Consider the following 17,435-nt stretch of genomic DNA (forward strand, 5'->3'; position numbering starts at 1 on the left):
ATGCTCAATCCACTGAGCTACACCAGGCCAGGGCAATTTCTTGATATAAGACAGCAATGAAGTCTGCCGTATCAATGGGCTCTTCCTCTCGTGGAGAATCTCTCTGCAGCACGTGATGCTGCTTGGGTGTCTCACCCCCAATGCACCTCTTTCAAAACCGCGACGTGGGCAGCAGGGAACCCCCAGAAGGTGGGGGGCCTACAACCGTCTAACAGCCCCGGAGGAGGGTGTAGGGAGCCCGTTTCCAGACAACGAAACCCAGGCCCGTGGGGCCAGTGCGCCAGGTGACCTCCTCCTCCCGAGGCTCCCTGGGTCACACTGCCAGGCTCTGAGACTGACCCAGCGACCGAAGCTGCCTCTCCGGCCCCTCCCCCGGCAGCTCCCTGAGGGGCTTCGTCCGAGCCGGGAAGGTCTGCCGAAGCGGAGGCCTCCTTCCTTTGGCCCATTCCTGACATCACCTCTCCTGAGGCCCCAGGGCACGTTGTGTGACATGGCTCTGACCAGTCACTGGGAAGGCTGCCTGTCCCCCCACGCCCGCCCCCAACACACACACCCAGAGGGCTGGTGTCGGTGCCCTGCGAGCTGTGGTTCCCCCTGTCCGGCTAGGTCTCGGCATGTTCAGTCCAACATGGGACCACAGGCAGCTCCCTCGGCCAACACTAAATAATCAAGTGGCTTCCCCAGCTGGCGGTTGCTCTGGAGGTCTCTTTCCTCGGTGGGCTCTAAGGGGTCCACAGGAGATGCAAACACGAGGGGCACGGGGCAAGGACGGGGCCGGGACGGACGCCAGGGAGAGGCAGGCAGACACGGCGACTCGGAGAAAGCCACATTTATTCCAGTGTTAGTGGGGGGAGAAGAGCTTTACCCCGAGACTCTAAACCTTGTTGGTCTCCCTGGCTGAAGGGGTACGCACCGGCCCCAGGTCACGCCAGTCACCAGACTGGCCGGGCTACGGGCCGGCGGAGGGGAGGTGCAGTGCTCAGGCTTTCTTGCCCTTCCACTGGGTCACAATGGTGTCAGGGGGTGCCCGGTAGAACCACTCGAACCAGGAGCCGTCGTAGATGGCCACGTCGGGCTTGCCGCAGAGGTAGGCGGCCAGGGCAATGTGGCAGGCGGTGACGCCCTTCCGGCACGTGGCAATGAGGGGCTTTGAGAGGTCAACCTTCTTGGCCTCGAACATAGCTCGGAGCATTTCTGGGCTCTTCTCGAAGCCGTCCTCGGTCAGGAAGTCCATGAACGGCATGTTGAGTGAACCTCGGATGTGGCCGGAATCCAGTCCTGGGCAGAGGCAGAGGACGAAGGGGAGAACAGGGTTAGTTAGCAAGGAGTGGGGGTGGGGAGAGTGAGTGGGGCCGCAACCAGCCGAGGCCATCAGGACGGGGAGCTGCACAAATAAAAACAATGTCTCTGCCCTGCTCGGAGCTCAACTCATTCCCGGTCCTGCTGCATTCAATGCTCAGGACTCGAGACAAGGGCCCTCCCCTCCCAGACCTGCCTTGACAGGGTAATATCCAAAAGCACACCCACCTGAGAGGACGGGGGTTCGAGTCTCAGCCCTACCATTTACTAACCTTTACCTTGGGCAAATCACATCGCTTCTCTGGGCCTCGGTTTTCTCATCTGTAAAATGGGCTCGGTGGTGCAGGCCCCTATGAGAATAGGGTTGCTGAGAAGAGCAAATGACACGATTAATGTGAATGCTACGTGCTGTGTCGGTTGCTGAGAACACAGAGGTGGGACGGAGGGCCCCAGCCGCTGTCTGCAAGGACGGCCCGGCAAGGAAGACGGATGTTAAACAGACACTCACGCGATTCATTAATATTAACGGGACTCCATTTTACAGATGGATACCCTGAAGCTGACAAAATAAAACAGCTTTCCTACGGCCACACACGGAGAGGTCAAGACAGACCCAGGGTCACATGAAGTCACCGGGGTTTCCTGGTAAGCACACAGCCATGGAAGGAGCATATGGCCTCGTGTTAGACAGAAGTTCAAATCCCAGCTCTGCCACTTACCAGCAGGGTGATCTTAAGCAAGCCACATCACCTCCCTGAGCCTCAGCCTGCCCGAGGGTGAGTGGGAGTGAGGGCGGCCATGTGCGTCAGGGCTACCGTGAGGAGTGAGGCACTGACTACAGAGGCTGGCCCGCCCCCCACAGATGCTGTCACTCCCACGGCTTCACCACCCACCGTGGGGGGGGGGGGGGAGTGACTCTGGGAGCCGTGTGGTCTGTCTCTTCGGGCTTCTCCTAGCAACACTGAGAGGCGTGGATGGAAGCAGAATGGGGGTCTAGGCTGGCTTTGGGGCCCATTCCAGAACCACCTCTGTACCCAGTGAGTCTGCCATATCTGGCCTTAGAAAAGCCAGCAAGCTAGGCAATGCAGACTGGGGCCACAGCCAGGGCTGGTGTCCCCGCAGGGCCAAGGCCTTGGTCTAGCCCCCAGCACGCCCAGGTCATTCCCCCCTTCCTCACGCACCCCATACCCTGGCAGATGGGGCACTGGGAGTGGGGCCTGCGACACGCTGGAGCGTCTCTTCCAGCTGCTATGGCAGGAACAAGACAGGGCGGGCGGCAGTGGGGGGAGTGCAGGAGACCATTCTGCGTGGCGTGGGCCCAGCTCCCAGTGGAAAGCAAGGTCCGCTGCCCATGGATAGGTTCTCCCGTGGGGAATCAGGCCTGCGTTGTACCTAGGCTGCTTTGAGACTTGCTTTTGCAAAAACTCCCTCACCCTGAATTGAGACAGCAAGTGCTTACTGCAACTTCCTAAAATCCATGCTAAACCTTCTAAGGATGCATGTAACAGGTTTGACTACTTTTCCCTTTGCATTTGCAAATATCCTTCTTCTGTGATGTGATTAGCCGCATTGGCTCCTTTGTTGTGAACCACCGAAAGCCACCCTGTGCATAGTAAATGAGGACCATCATGCAATGTGCTGAGAATAGAAATAAAGGCCGGTCACGGCAAGGGCCAAGGCTTCTGCTCCCCTTGAGAGAAGAGCCATGCTCGCCCTTTCCCTCCATAGGACTCGGTAGTCCGTGTGAATGTCTCTCCCTCACCCACAGCGTGGTGGACCCCACGAGCCAGCGTCCGCATCAGGAGAGGACCTGACCAGAGCCACCAGGGCACCCTGGGGTGGCATGCAGCCAGGCAGGCCCCCACTGTGCAGCGGGGAGATAAGCCGCCTCCCTCGCAGGCTCGAGGGGAGAGTTAGCTGCTGCCAGCAAAAGCCCCTGACGGCCCCGGGCCCACAGGAGGGACATCCCATTCCTCCCACCCAGGGTCAGAAAGGGTTCTGGGATGTGCTGGCGTGACGCAAGAGTTCTTTGATTGAAGAGATGTCCAACTTATAAAATTATAGCCACTTCTTCCTATGCGATTGCACCTTTCTGCCTGGAAACTGTAATCTAGATTCAGCGTGTGCGGACCCTGCCAGTGAGGAGCCGTTCATTCCTCTGTTGGCTCCGAGGGTGTTCTCTGCCTAGAAACCTGAAGATAAAACGTCCCCGTCCACACGCTGGGCCGGATGTGGTGTGTGTCAAAGCGCACGCGTGTGTTGAGTAATGGATGCCGTTTTTCCTTCCCCCATCCCCGGTGAAACGGCTGCATTGTTTTCCTCTGATTGCATGAAAGGCACCTCTTCAGAGTGAAGCAGTCAGGGGGTTTCTGCAGACCCCCAGCCTCCCCCACCCCCGGCCAGCCCTGGTCCGGTCATCTTTGCTGTCAGGGACCGGGCCTGGATGAGGCATTTAAAGGAGCAGGCACAGCCTGCCTGGGTAGGGGAGGGTGCAGGGGGAATGAAACTGGCCCAAGCGCGCTGGAGAACAGCCAGCTGGAGCCAGGAGGCTCCTCCGCGCCCCTTCAGACTCCAGCGCCAGCTGCAGGCTCGGCTCCCGCCCCCTCCTCCTCAGCAAGCACACCATTATGCTCATAATAATCTCTGGCATCAGGCCCAAAAGCACGGGGTTGCCTCAAGAACCGGCCTTAAGGTTAGGGAGCCCAGATGCAGAGAGGGGGAGAAATGCACCCCGGGACACACAGCACAGGTGTGTGAAGTGCAGTGAGCTCTGCCAGCCCCAGAGCCTGCAGTGTTTCCCACCCTGAACCTTCCTGGACAAGGGGGCCGAGGAGGGGAGTGGAGGAGACAACCCCTGGTTCTCCTTATCTGCTCGGACGTCTGGGGCTTTGTGCTCCAGCTTGGGCCAAGAAGATGCCAGTCCAGCCTGCAAGGCTACTGACAGGTGCAGCTCTTCAAAGCCAGGAAAACCTGTGTGGTTCTTTCTTCCCCAACACACTAGAGAATTCAGTGCCCATGGCCCCAGTGGTTAGCCCCCAACCCTGGCCACTGGGAGGCATCTTGGCACCCTCCCAACACCCTAGGACCCCAGCCCCCAGGCCTTCAAGGGAGAGGCAGAGGCAGAGGGGCCCCATGACCCCAGAGCGACCCCACAGAGCCGGGCCCTTCCCCTCAGGCACTGTGTTTGCTCACACGCAGCAGTCTTGGGAAACAGCCCCACTTTGATGCCTGCCCACTGGGGTCAAGGCCCGGCCATTCTGCCTTGTTAGGGAAGTCCTGCCCCCTTTCCCCACCTGCAAAGTGGGGCCCATTCTCAACCCCACCTGCCTCCCCGCGCAGGGCTGCTGTCAGCGTCCAGAATATTGAAAGGGTTCTGCAAATTGAACGTTCATTGGGGATCAATACCCTCCCTCTTCAGCCTCCCCCCTCCCCCGACAGGCCACGGGGGTGCAGAGAGAAGAGGTTTATACAGACGCTGAGCTGGATCAATCCCCACCTCGGTTTCCTCCCTTCCCCCAGCTCCTGTAAGGATTCAGGGGTGAAGGGGACTTGCTCAGGGCCACCGTAAGCGCCACACCAGCCCAACCCACGGGCTGCCTCCCTGATCTCACCCCAGGTGGGTGACCAGGAATTTGGCAGAGCCTCATGTGCCTTTGTGTCCCCAGAATGTCTTGCATGGAAGGCCAGCAAAAGCCTCTTAGAAAATGAGGACATGCCACATCCTCCATGCCTTCCTAGACGGCCCTGGCCTTTGCCCAGTTTCTTGCCCTTCTCATAAAACCCTCCAGCCACTGCTGCATTTAAGTGAATACGCCCCCTGGTGGGTAGGGCTGACATTACTCTTCTGGTTTTATAATGAAGGAACCCAGAGGCTGAGCCATTGGATCGAGGTCCCACCACACAGGAGGGGCTGACCTCAACTAGGACCCATGCTCCCAGGGCTTCAGAGGGGAACTGAGGGGGCGGGGGTGGGAGTAGGGTCACAGGATGGAGGTGGGTGGGGGTGCTTGAAAATGCCAGGCCTCCAGGAGCCATTGCCTGCTTCCCCTCTCTAAGCCTCAGGCTCTGCATCTCTAAAATGGGAGCGAGGAGCCCTAGCTGGTGTGGCTCAGCGAACTGAGGACCATCCTGTGAATCAAAGGGTCACCAGTTCGATTCCCAGTCAAGGCACATGCCTGGGTTGCAGGCCAGGTCCCCAGTTGGTGCGTGTGATGTTTCTCTCCCTCTCCCTCTCCTTCTCTCTCCCTTCCCTCTTCTCTAAAAATAAATAAAATCTTTAAGAAATCAAAATCAAATAGAATCAAATGGGAGTGAGGAGACTGGGTCTGGGGTCTCTGGAGTCTCCCTGCACTTATTCTCGGGTGCGCCGGGACACGCTGGACAGCAGCGAGGGGAACAGTTCCACATTCCTCCGCCAGCGGAGCTTCAGGCCTAAGGAGAGAGGAGTCTTGAACCAAGACCAGCAGGGGCTGCAGGAGCTCCGAGCCAGGAGGCCCTGGGGGGTGCCAAACAAGTTTGACTCTTCAGCTCGGGACCTTCAGAGAGCCAGCGGGGCTGGGGTGGGGGTTGGGGGGAGGGGGATACAGCCTGGGAAAGAACCACAGTGGGGTTGGCAGAGCCCTGCATCCTCCTGCCTCGACCACTAACCAGCCTTGTGCCCCCCCTTCCTCTGTGTGCCTCAGCGTCCCTTTTGTCCCGCGAGGTGACCTCTCAGGGCCTCCAGCTCACAGTGTTGAGAACGGCTTTGACAGTCCTCTTCCTCGGAGACACAAACAGGAAGAGATATTTTTCAGCAAGTGAGGCAAAATGTTGCACGGGAGTGAGACTCCGCAGAGACGCCCTGACTGGGGACAGGCTGACCTGGCCCACGAGCGGCCCCAAGGGCGCTGAGGTGCCCCACCTGGCAGGAGAGGTGACAAGACCCCCCAAGGTCTGGGAGGAGGCTCTAGGTCTCTGCACGTCCTCTCCTGAGTCTATGCCCACACCCAGCGGCGGAGAACCCTCCGCAGGAGAGGGACAAGCCATGTGCCACCTCCCTGAGGATGCCGGGGTGGGGGTGGGGAGCTTCCTCCTGGCCCTGCAGGGTGGGGTGGGCAACACGGCCTTGCGTCCTGGCTCATATCACCGGGTAGACGCCGAGCAGCATGGGTTCACCTCTCGACTCTGCCGCTCAACGAGCGAAGTTCCTAGTACTCTGGCACCTCAGCGTCCTCCCCTCTAACACGGGGACACTAAGTTTCCTGGATGAGACGATGCAACGTTGAGTGCTCAGCACCAGAGCGCAGGCACCACTGCAGCTCCGCAGACAGGCTGCGGCTGTTTGGGGGACCCGGGAGAGCTCGGGCGGGGCCTGCTGAGGTCTATAAGGGTTTCTAGGGAACAGAGGGGCCCAGAAGCTAGGTGTCCCTGAGGTGCTTCTGTACAAGGAGTGACTCATGGGTCGCCTCAGAGACACACCCCTGGGCGTGTGGGGAGCTAGTGCCTGGGTGTGGGTGTGGGTCACCGGTCACCTCAGGTATGACACCACCCCAGGCGGTTGCTAGGTCGCCAGTCAGCTGACGACTATGGGACCACTTATGGAGGTCCTCCTGCACCAGGGCTGAAAAGCCTTTAGGCTTGGCTCTATCCTCTCATTTTACAGATGGAAAAACTGAGGCCCACGTAGGGGTCCTGAGGACGAAACCTGAAGACAGCCTTACTCCCCATCCTTCCGTTGGGCATTGCCCACCAGGGAGCACCCCACCCACTGGGATACCTACCTACGGCATCTGGCTCAGGCTCGGTGCCCAGGTACCGCCCTTGGGACCGTGAATCCACCAGCTGGAACCTCTTAGACTCAAGGTTCTCCAGCACCTGCTCATAGGTCTTGAGCAGAGAGCGGTCAAGTGTGGCTTTGAAGACTGCCGGCTCTGGCCGAGAGGGCTCGGACGTCACGGGGTGGCCCTCCTTCAGCCAGTTCCGGAAGCCGCCATTGAGCACCGACACCATGCGGTGGCCGAACACGCGGAACATCCACCAGACCCGAGGCGCATAGAAGCTGCCCAGGTCGTCGCCGTCGTACACCACCACGTGGGTGCTGTTGCTGATGCCCAGGCGGCCCACGTAGTCTGCGAAGCCCGCCTCGCTGGGCAGCATCACCTCGTAGGGCGAGGACTTGTCCTTGCACTCCTCGATATCGAAGAAGGAGGCGCCAGGCACGTGGCGCTCCAGGTACTCCTTGCGCGCTTCCCGGGTGCCCGGTGGGTACCAGGATCCGTCCAGTACCCGCAGGCCAGGCCCCAGCTGCCCAGCCCGGACCGACTCTGCCAGCCACTTGGTGGAGACCAGCGCCCGGTAGAGCACCTGTTGAACCATGGTTTCAGCTCTGCGCTTCACCTGGCGCGGGTGAGAACCGGGAAAGAGACGAGTATGAGTATGGGGACTGCGTGTTCGGCGTGGTGGGGCCTGGGCGGAGCTTTTTTCCCCCCCACCCAACCCACCAGGAGGGCGTGTTTGCCGCAACCCAGTGGTGTGCAGCGCGGAGCTCGGATTCCCTAAGGAAAAGTTCTCCGCCCTTTTCTGGGTCCGCCGCACAAAAGAGGGCGTCAAAAGAGCTTCTGAGGTCTACAGGGAGGGAGCTAGCCCTAGAAGCTGCAGTCCTTGCCCCAGGAACCCTGCCAGAAAAGATGCCCAGGATGGGGGTAGACTGCATCTTGGGCTTAGAGCCCTCTTTCCTGGGAGGGTAGGAGAGTGAGCGCGTGGGGGAGGGTTCGCTGAGGTCCCACACCCGGCCCCACACCCCCCACCCCGCCTCCGCCACCCCTGCCCTCACGCCTCTAGTTTTGCAAACCTTCCTGGGGTTTCTTGGCAGCTGGGGCTCGCCAACCCCCCGTATTCCCCAGTCTAGCCCCAATCCGGTGCCCTCTGCCCCAGCTGGGTCAAGGGTTCCTGAAGCATCGCACACGCCCTCCCCACGGGGTCCCTGCAGGTGGCCCGACCGGTGGCACAATCTCGAGCGCTGCCCAGGCGCTGGTTGCCGCCTCCACCCCGATGCACTTACTCGCCCTCGCCGCAGCCTCGGCTCCCGCCCCTGCTGGCTGGAGAAGTCAGCGATTCAAAACCCAAGGCCAATACTCCCCAGCCAGCCTGAACCATCGCACCGCCGCCTACGGGGGGGAAAGCGAGCCACTCGCCTCGGCCCTGCTCTGCCCGCCGTCCAGCCGCATCCGTCCCGGACCGCCACACTGCACATTGTATCTCTTAAATCCCCGGAGACCCGCGAGGGGGGCGTCGGGTGGCACTGGAGCAGCGCGGAGTGAAACTCGGCGGCGCAGGCGCCCCCCAGACCCGGCCAATGGAAGGCGCGAGCAACAGAGGCTCTGAGTGGCCGTAGCAGGGGGCTGTGTCGGAGTCTCCTCCCTTCGGCCGCAGGTTGGTGGCGAGAGGAGGGGACTTGCGGGTGCGGGGAGGGGGAACCTTGTGGCCGGTCCTATGGCAGAGCTCGGAGTCCGAGAGCCGGAAACCGGGGTAACTGCTCAGGCATCCCGTTTGATTGCTTTAGGGGGAGGCCCGATCGTTGGGGTGCACGGCACGGAGCCCCCTGCAGGGCCAGAGGGGAGGAAGTGGCTGCAGTCTTGGACGGAAGGCGCGCCCTTGGGTTTGCCCTAAGCCTGGCCGTCCGCAGCAGCTCGGGACACCCTGCAGGGTGGAGTCGGAGTGAGTGGCGAGTGGGGAGCCGTAGGTGGGGGAGGGGGACACCTGGTGCCACCAGAAACAACAGGGGGGACGCAGGAGGGACTATAAAGCCTAATAGGCTAGGGAGAGTCCAGCTGACCCAGAGGTGGCAGGAGGAGAACTTGCTGGAGTGAAATGAAACTACTAACTTGTGTCTGCGCCTGCGTAGTGAGGCACTTTTCTCCCAGGGCTGCTGCTTAGTTCCCACAACCACCTGCTGCGAAGGCCAGCAGCTTATGTAAAGACAGAGGCCAGAGAGAGAAGTGGGGCTGTTGGCCCCGGGGGCACCCCGTGTTTTTGAAGTCAGCTCTGAAGCCCACTGGGCACCAGCTGCCTGTTTACCTTGCCAGTCTTGAGGCCTTGTACCTTTAAAAATAGTTGCCTTTGTTTTTTCATTTAATTGTTAGTTGACATACTCTAATTTTCCACAATGGTGGCTGTGTGTAACAACCAGTGCCTGGAACTCGCACAGCGGGCAGGACCACACAGCCCTGCCCTGTTTTTGCACGCACTGTCCCGTGTGCCCGGGATGCTCTCTCGTCCCCTTTACCTTTTTGGTTTATTCTGAAGGAATTCAGTTCTGGCGTACTTTGAGAAGCATGTATCCAGGGAAGCCTCTGAACTCCGTGCTTTGCAGTGGGGGCAGAGGGGGTTCCGGGAAGGTCAAGGCTGATCGGAACCCTGCCCTTCCGGGGCCCACCCGGATGGCGGCCTGGGGCTCGCCCGTCCCTGAGCGGGGCTGTCGACCCTCCTGAGATGGGCCTGGGGCTGTTCAGTGTGTCCTGCAGTCCTTCCCTCCCAGAGCTCCGCCCCACCACACTGGTCCAGGCCTGCCAAGCGCACAGGGACGTGACCACCGCCCCCCACCCCCAGCCACGCCTCTCAGTGGCACACTGCTGGCTCTCCCGGACACTCCCTCCCAGTCTCTTCGATGCTAGGTGTGCAGCTGTCCTGTCAGAGGCCACCGATGAAAGTAGCTTTGAAGGAATAATGGGGTTCGTAGGAAGCTGTCTGGAGTGATTATTGACGCCTGTCCAATACAGGGCCCCACCGTGCTCTCTGCGTTCATTACTCAGTCTTCTCGGACAGTCCCTATTGTAAGAAATGGGAACGGCCCTGGCTGGCGTGGCTCAGTTGGCGTGGCGTCCTGTACCTGAAAGGTCGTGGGTTTGATTTGTGGTCAGGGCACTGACCTAGGCTGCGGCTCCATCCCAGGTCCGGCGCGGTCCGGCACCTCCGCTCTGCAGTCCCGGTGCGTGTAGGAGGCGATCAGTCGATGTCTCTCTTCCTTCTATGTTTCTCTCCCTTTCGCTCTAAAACAGCAAAGAAAAAAGTCCTGAGAGTTAAGGATTAGGAAAAACAAAAAAGGAACTGGGCCGGGGAGCCCACCATGCCCACCCTCCCGTGAATGGTTAAGCTGCAGAGTGAAATCTGTACTGAATTCTTTTCATTCTGAATGTATCCTTAAGGGGGAAAAAAAATCAAAGAGCCCCAAGAATAGTGGGGGGCAGAGGCTGCTTTGGTTCACAACTGAGGTCTCAAGAGGGGGCCCGCAGCACCCCCTCAATACCCCCCAGCTGTGGTGTCACCCACAGATTCTGGGATGGCCCTTTAGCCAAGGCCCCCTTGGCAGCCTCCTCATCCTGGAGGCCAAGCTTCCTGGGCCCTTGAAAAGGTCAAATCAGTGTGGGTTTCCCCCTCCTCCAGGAAGCCTTCCCACCCCAGGCCGAGCCCGTGGCCCCCCGCTGGGCTCCCACGGAACCCCAGCCTTTCCTTAATATATTATTTCTCAAGCAGGCCTGTGGCAGGAGTTTCTCAGTGTCCAGCACCCGGCCTGGCCCCGGGGGCAAGGCGGTTCCTGGAAGTCGGCCTGCAGGGAGACTGTGCGTGGGGCTGGGCCCTGGTCAAGGGTGGCCTAGGGCGGGGTAAAAAGTCCATCCAGCCTTGCACGTGGAAGCCTGGCTTCAAATCCTGAGGCTGCCCGTGACCTTCTCAGCCCGTAGAATGTAGCCCGGCCCAAAGGGCCCTCCTCCAAACTCTTGTTCTCTACCGACCCACCCTCTTCCCCTCCACGGTGGGACTCCGTATCCCGGTGCGGAGGCACAGGTCGTGCCCTGCCCAGGGGCTGTGCAGCTGGGGGGCTTGACCTAGAGGCTCTGCCTCCACCTTGAAGAAGGGGGGCCTTTCTCTAATTTGTGGGCTGCCGGCACAGGGACTCAGTGCATTAGGGGGCTTCTTGGCTTTGGGAGGCTGTGGGCTGGCCTGGCAGTGGGCAGGTGGGCTGCTGCACTCTGGGCTGATGGGCCCTGCTCAGGGAAGTGGACGGGGCCGGGGTGGGGGGGCCGGGGGGGAGGCGCTGAGTCGCTGTTGCTGCTGCAGCAAAAGTTGCAGAGAGAAAGCTCAGGCTCTCGGGGCAAGATCTGACCTTGCTGGACTCCTGGAGCCTGGTCGGGGCCTGCTAGGGAGGCCTGGATTCTGGTGCTGCACCACCTAGTGTGCGGTCTGGTGTCTCCACTTCTCAGCTATGGCCTGGGTCAAGTTAGTGCACTTCCTTGAGCCTCTGGCCCCTCTGTGGAACAATGAGAATAACGTCAAACCTCCAGGACCTCACTGGAGCCTGCTCCAGGCCCTGCCGAGTTCTAGGGCGTGGCGAGGCTTAAATGGTGCACATAGCAGGGACCCAGCGAATCCCAGCTACTCTTCCTATCAGGCCGCTTACGTAGGTGTTTGTTGAATGAGTTCCACCAGGGACCCTCCCTGGTTGGCTAGTGCACCGGGTGCCTCTAGGGATTTTGGGAAGGGAAAAGGTTTTTGCCCCTGCTTGCTTTAAAGTGCCAGCAGGGGGTTCCACTGCTTGGGTCCTCTCCCTTCCTGCCCCTTCCTTCTCCCCTACGAACCTGCACCCGCCACTGCCACAAGCAGCAGTGAGGGGCCCTCCTGGCCCCCTCAAGGGGTCATGGTCATTTGGTCACTGTGCTGGGTATAAATCCTGGCGGGGGAGGGGAGAGAGAACTGAGTGACCCAAGTCTGCACCTCTGTTCACCACCTCTGATTTTCTGCGTTCTCTGGACTCTGCCCTCCGCCCCCAACACACACACCTCCCCTGTCAGCTTTGCCCCAACCCCAGCCTCAGGGACAAGGGGCGTTCCTGCCCCCGCACGGGCCTCTTCCTAGATTCCCTCCTGACCTCTTCCCTGTCTCCCAGGCCTGCCGCCCCAGTGCCGCCGCCGCCGCCATGCCCTCACAGCAGCTCTTCCGCGCGCTCGTGTCTGCGCAGTGGGTGGCGGAGGCATTGCGGGCCCCGCGCGCCGGGCAGCCCCTCCAGCTGCTGGACGCCTCCTGGTATCTGCCGAAGCTGGGCCGCGACGGGCGCCAGGAGTTCGAGGAGCGGCACATCCCGGGCGCCTCCTTTTTCGACATCGACCAATGCAGCGACCGCACGTCGCCCTACGACCACATGATGCCCAGCGCGGCGCACTTCGCGGAGTACGTGGGCAACCTGGGCGTGGGCGCCACCACCCACGTTGTGGTTTACGACGCCAGCGACCAGGGCCTCTACGCTGCGCCACGCGTCTGGTGGATGTTCCGCGTCTTCGGCCACCACACCGTGTCCTTGCTCGACGGCGGCTTCCGCAACTGGCTGCGCCAGGGCCTCCCGCTGAGCTCTGGCAAGAGCCACGCAGTGCCCACCCAGTTCCGAGCCACGCTGGACCCCACCTTTGTCAAGACATACGAGGACGTCAAGGAGAACATCGAGTCCCGGCGCTTCCAGGTGGTGGACGCCCGCGCCGCCGGCCGGTTCCGGGGCACGGAGCCTGAGCCCCGAGACGGTAACAGACTGGCCAGAGGGCTGGGAGGGGCCCTGGGGCCGCAGTCAGGCACACCCCGGGCACTGTCCTCGCTTTGAAAGGACACAACATGCAGTATTCCTCAAGTGGGGCAATAATACTTGCGCCCCCCACACTTGGGGCAATGACTACCCAAAATTCATTGGGAGCCCAGGGTGCCCCGTATATGTGTGAGAACCCAAAAGGCTTCAGCCCAATACTATGGGCGTAGGGGTCACTGCAGAATTGGAGGGGTGGCGGGCAAGCCCAGTGTGGGAGAAGCTCCAAAGGGAGGGGGCTGATGCGGTGTACTCGGTCCCCTAGGATGATGGAGTCGGGGGAGAGGAGGAGGCAGGGCCTGGGAGGACAGGGAAATCCCTCAGAGGGGCCAAGGCTGGCAGAGGGATGGGGGGTGGGGGAGCACTAAATAGAGGTGGCTGCCCCCGGTTGGGGCAGAAACTGAACAGAGGGGGCTGCTGCCTGGGGGTGAGGCAGGGCCTTCTGGGTGGGGCTCGATTCTCAGGGCAAGAAGCCCGCAGGGAAGCCCCGAATGTGTCAGGGAGGGGTCTCCACAAGGCGGGCCAGTCAGCGGCCACTTGGTGTGAGCTTCTTAATCATCCCTCAAGGGGTCTGCTGTCCCCGCAGAGAAGAGGAGGAAATGGGAGCTCAGAGCGGCAACATTGCTATAGGTGTCAGGAAGCGGCCGGGCCAGGAGCTGAGCTCCCGGAGGCCGTACATGTAGTGTCAGCGGGCAGCCGGTGGTTCCCCAGCCACTTCTCCTGCGCCTGCTGCACGGAGGGGGTCAGGCACTTGCCACTTCCTCCGGGAAGCTCTCCCTGAATGGCACCCCCGGGCCCCCGAATCAAGGTTGGAGCTTCTGTGTGCTGGCAGAGCCGCTTGGACTCACCCCATCCTGGCTCTGTTTTGGGTGGCCCGAAGGCAAGGTTGTCCTTGTTCCCAGTGCACCCCGAAGCTCACCCAGGGGCTGGCACAGAGTCCGTGGGTGCCTCAGAGAGGTTTGGCAAATTCAAAAGGTCCCTGCCGCACGGAACCTGCGGAGCGGGGTTGATATTTGGTCAAACCATGTGAACCCTGCTGGCACCCAACCATTTTTAAACCTACACAGGTAGCGATGTCGTGCATTTCAGCTTCACAGAGGATGCCACCCTGACCCCTTTGGCTCCTTTGGTTCAGCCCCCAGGGAGTGGAGGGGTGGCGACGGGGAGTGGAGAACGTAGGACCGTGAGCCAGAACCAGACCTGGGTGCAGAGCCCTGCCCCGGACCACACTGGCGGCGTGACCCCTGGCCGGCAGGTCACCTAATCTCTGAATTGTGGCTTCTGCATGTGTAAGGTGGCAGCAGAGCACGGAACTTAAAGGACGTGGCCAGCCTCAGATGTCACATGGCAGCAGGTGTATAAGGCAGTCTGCTCCGTGTGGGCACACGTGGCGTGCACACATGCACGCACACAGGAAATGGGCAGTGACATAGCGAGCGTGTGCCTCTCTGGTGGTCATGCCTCCCTCCGCCGCGCCTGCTGCTCCGGGAAACGGGCGGCAAGGAGATGGCACCCAGCAGGTGTGCCGTCACGTTGCACAGAGCGAATGTGTGTTGAGGCTCAGCCTGGACCAGGGCAGGAATCACTGTTCGCATCACCCGCACCCCCCGGCCCGGGGCCTGGCCAAGTGCACCTGTGATCGGCCACACAGTTCCGGCAAGGTGAGGGGAGCCTGCTTTGCTTGCTGGGGCTGAAGGCGTGGGGACAGCTCCCCCTCTGGCAGGAGCCAGCCTGGGCCGAGGGCTTGTTCTGTATCTTGGCTCCGGGCTAGTCTCTCGGTAACGTCTCCGACGGGCCCCGCTTTCTGCCTCTGTTGAGTGGAATTGCGTGACACGTTCCAGCCTCACCATGGACTCGGGTGCTGGCTGTGCACGAAGTCCCCAGGAGAGATGGTGACGTGGGTCAGCAGCTCCCTGGGGGAGCGTCACCCCGCTGCAGGGGGGACACTGAGGCAGAAGCCACCCTTAGTGGCCAGGCGGCTGTCGGGGTTTATTTTGTTGCAAATATCAGCCCTTGCTGTGAACGTGGGAATGTGAGCGACACAGGCCCGAGAGGAGGGGGCGGAGAGGACGAAATAACCGGCGGTGGAAGCGAAACGCGTGCTCGGAGCCCCAGGAGCTTTTGCAGGTGCGGGCGAAGGGACCGCCCTCTAAATGAGTGGCTCTCCAGCCTCGCCCAGGCTCTCCCCGCTGCAGCCCAAATAACCTTTGGGAAACGGAGGTCTGGCTTGCTCTCTCGGTCATGTCAGAGCTCTAAGCCTTAATCCAGGCCTGCGAAGGTGGTCCCACGTGCCTCAGTTTCCCCTTGGGCCTCAGCCTACCCACTGTCTGGGCTTTGGCCACAATGACCTTTAACCCCTCTAAGCACCATGCTATTCCCTGTCCCCCAGAAGCCCCTTTTGCCTGGGATGCTGTCAGCCCCCATGGCCCAGACCCCTCTATGAGGCTGAATCCTAGTCACCCTCGAGGGCCTTCTCAGACACCACCCCTCCCCGGCAGTGCTGCCCAATGGGTAGCGCACCGGCCCCCCGGGCCTGTCGGCCTGCACTGACTCGGGCAGGGGAGTCTGGGCGCCCCGGCCCCCTCACCTGTACAAAGGGAAGGGTGGGATTTCCTTCCCACGGCGTTTGGGAGGATGAAAGCAGAAACTGCAGCCGAGGGGCTGAGAGCAGTGCCCAGCCCAAAGTGAGCGCTCAGGAATGTCAGCTGTTGTCACCTGGGACGTGCCCTGCGCAGCAGGGCCTCTGGGAGCCTCACCGTCCTTGTAATATTCAGTTATGGCCGTCTGCGCTGCCAGACCGAAACTCCTTGACCGCGCGTGCCAACCCGTCCCAGCGAGGCAGGGGTCTCGTTTACCTCGGTTGCCCCGGGACACCTCGTCATCAGGAAACCGGGGCCCCATGTGGCTCTGGGGGGCCCAGAGTCCTGGGTTCAGATTCCAGCCCGCCATTTGCTGGAGACAGGCCCCCGGGCGGGACTGAACTCAGCACCTCCGTCTGTGAAACGGGAGTACGCCGCGCCTGGGCCTCCAGCAGCGGGGACCGCGGGAGACGGCGCACACAGAGGGTGTGGTGCCCTGGACTCGGGGGAGGCTCTCAGCACCTCGGGGGTCCGCTCATACCACCCTTGTGTCTGTTCCCTCCTCCCGCCCTCCCGCCGCAGGCATTGAACCTGGCCACATCCCCGGCACGGTGAACATCCCCTTCACGGACTTCCTGACCGCCGAGGGCCTGGAGAAGAGCCCCGAGGAGATCCGCCGCCTGTTCCAGGACAAGAAGGTGGACCTGGCCCGGCCACTGGTGGCCACCTGCGGCTCCGGCGTCACGGCCTGCCACGTGGCCCTGGGGGCCTACCTCTGTGGGAAGCCTGACGTGGCCATCTACGATGGCGCCTGGATGGAGTGGTACATGCGGGCCCAGCCCGAGGAGGTCATCTCCGAGGGCCGGGGGAAGACCCGCTGAGGCCGGGCCGGACGTGGCCCGGGAAGCTCCGCTGACGCCCAGCGGCCATCTGCGCCCTACCTGGTTGTTCGGACACTGCTGTCCCAGGAAGAACGTTTCCTCCTCCAACCCAGGTGGCACATGGGGTGACATCCCGGAGGCCGGGAGTTCCTTCTGACTTGTGGGCTCCCAGTGGGGGCGGAAGACAAGGTGGCAGTGGGCTGGGGAACGGGGGGTGGGGTGGGGGGGGAGCCACCCACGTGGTGCCGAGCTGGGCCCCACCTGCCTTCCGTTTTACATTTGAAAATAAAACAGCCGAGTGCTAGGTGCCACTGACGCTGCTGGGGCTGCCTCGGTTTCCTAAGCACGGGGGCGGGGGGGGGGTGCTCCTTGGGGCCTCAGGGTCTTGGGGACCTGTCCCTGCCTCTGAGCAGCGCCGGGGCCCCAGAGCCCTTTCATCCCTGTAACTGGAACGCCCCCAACGAACCGTCCTCCACCCCGTAATGGTGGGGAGGGGTCTCCCTTCCGGCTTCTGGGGTATTTAAGGTGGATCTTGCTGTGCCATGTCTGGAGCCCCACCCGAAGGCCCCAGTGGGTCGGCAGTACGCCTCATTCCCAGGTAGAGGTGGGTCCGAAACCCAATGGGAGGCTGTTCCGCACCAAGGAGACCCACCCCAGCTCATCAGGGTGCACTGGGGGACGGCCGAGTTGAGCTAAATTGAAGGAGAATCTAATTTTTTTTAAAAATGAAACTGCCTTTTTTAAAAAGATTTTATTTATTTATTTTTAGAGAGGGAAGGGAGGGAGAAAGAGAGAGAGAGAGAAACATCAATGTGCGGTTACTGGGGGTCATGGCCTGCAACCCAGGCATGTGCCCTGACTGGGATTTGAACCTGCAACACTGGTTCGCAGCCTGCGCTCATTCCACTGAGCTACGCCAGCCAGGGCTTTAATTTTTTTTTTTCCATTTATTTGGGGGGGGGATCTAATTTTAGACTCTGGGCATCCACACCTGGAGGCTCGCCTCTGGAGCTGCTGGGGGTGGGCAGACCCAGGGGGGTCCATCCTTCCTGTGCAAGGAGAACCCCTTCCCCAGGC

At 61.2% G+C, this 17,435-nt stretch overlaps 2 protein-coding genes across 4 annotated transcripts; one reads left to right on the forward strand and one right to left on the reverse strand.

Moving 5' to 3' along the window:
• Positions 1–812: 812 nt before the first annotated feature.
• Positions 813–8,573, reverse strand: TST (thiosulfate sulfurtransferase). Of its 2 annotated transcripts, none has more exons than XM_036019580.1 (3): positions 8,472–8,573; positions 7,059–7,674; positions 813–1,278 (listed from the first exon to the last, which is right to left on the reverse strand). In XM_036019580.1, the coding sequence occupies exons 1-3, from the start codon at positions 8,502–8,504 to the stop codon at positions 980–982; spliced, it is 948 nt and encodes a 315-aa protein (XP_035875473.1). In that variant the 5' UTR covers positions 8,505–8,573; the 3' UTR covers positions 813–979. The 2 variants fall into 2 exon arrangements, with proteins under 2 accessions (XP_035875473.1, XP_028388205.1); XM_028532404.2 differs by lacking the exon at positions 8,472–8,573 and adding an exon at positions 8,339–8,464.
• Positions 8,574–8,682: 109 nt separating this feature from the next.
• Positions 8,683–16,673, forward strand: MPST (mercaptopyruvate sulfurtransferase). Of its 2 annotated transcripts, none has more exons than XM_028532721.2 (3): positions 8,683–8,709; positions 12,218–12,842; positions 16,060–16,673. In XM_028532721.2, exons 2-3 carry the CDS (start codon positions 12,248–12,250, stop codon positions 16,356–16,358), a joined length of 894 nt encoding a protein of 297 aa, XP_028388522.1. In that variant the 5' UTR covers positions 8,683–8,709; positions 12,218–12,247; the 3' UTR covers positions 16,359–16,673. The 2 variants fall into 2 exon arrangements, with proteins under 2 accessions (XP_028388522.1, XP_028388523.1); XM_028532722.2 differs by having other exon boundaries at positions 8,699–8,805.
• The last annotated feature ends 762 nt before the right edge of the window (positions 16,674–17,435 follow it).

Source organism: Phyllostomus discolor, chromosome 2, assembly GCF_004126475.2.
Source record: "Phyllostomus discolor isolate MPI-MPIP mPhyDis1 chromosome 2, mPhyDis1.pri.v3, whole genome shotgun sequence".
Taxonomy (NCBI): Eukaryota; Metazoa; Chordata; class Mammalia; order Chiroptera; family Phyllostomidae; genus Phyllostomus; species Phyllostomus discolor.

Coding starts and splice junctions, on each gene's coding strand:
- TST (XM_036019580.1), bottom strand. CDS start 8,504: ATGCGGCTGGACGGCGGGCAGAGCAGGGCCGAG. Junction 7,675..8,471: donor GCGGGCAGAGCAGGGCCGAG/GCGAGTGGCTCG, acceptor CACCCGCGCCAG/GTGAAGCGCAGAGCTGAAAC. Junction 1,279..7,058: donor GCCTGAGCCAGATGCCGTAG/GTAGGTATCCCA, acceptor GCCTCTGCCCAG/GACTGGATTCCGGCCACATC.
- MPST (XM_028532722.2), top strand. CDS start 8,770: ATGGCAGAGCTCGGAGTCCGAGAGCCGGAAACCGGG. Junction 8,806..12,217: donor TCCGAGAGCCGGAAACCGGG/GTAACTGCTCAG, acceptor CCTGTCTCCCAG/GCCTGCCGCCCCAGTGCCGC. Junction 12,843..16,059: donor GGAGCCTGAGCCCCGAGACG/GTAACAGACTGG, acceptor CTCCCGCCGCAG/GCATTGAACCTGGCCACATC.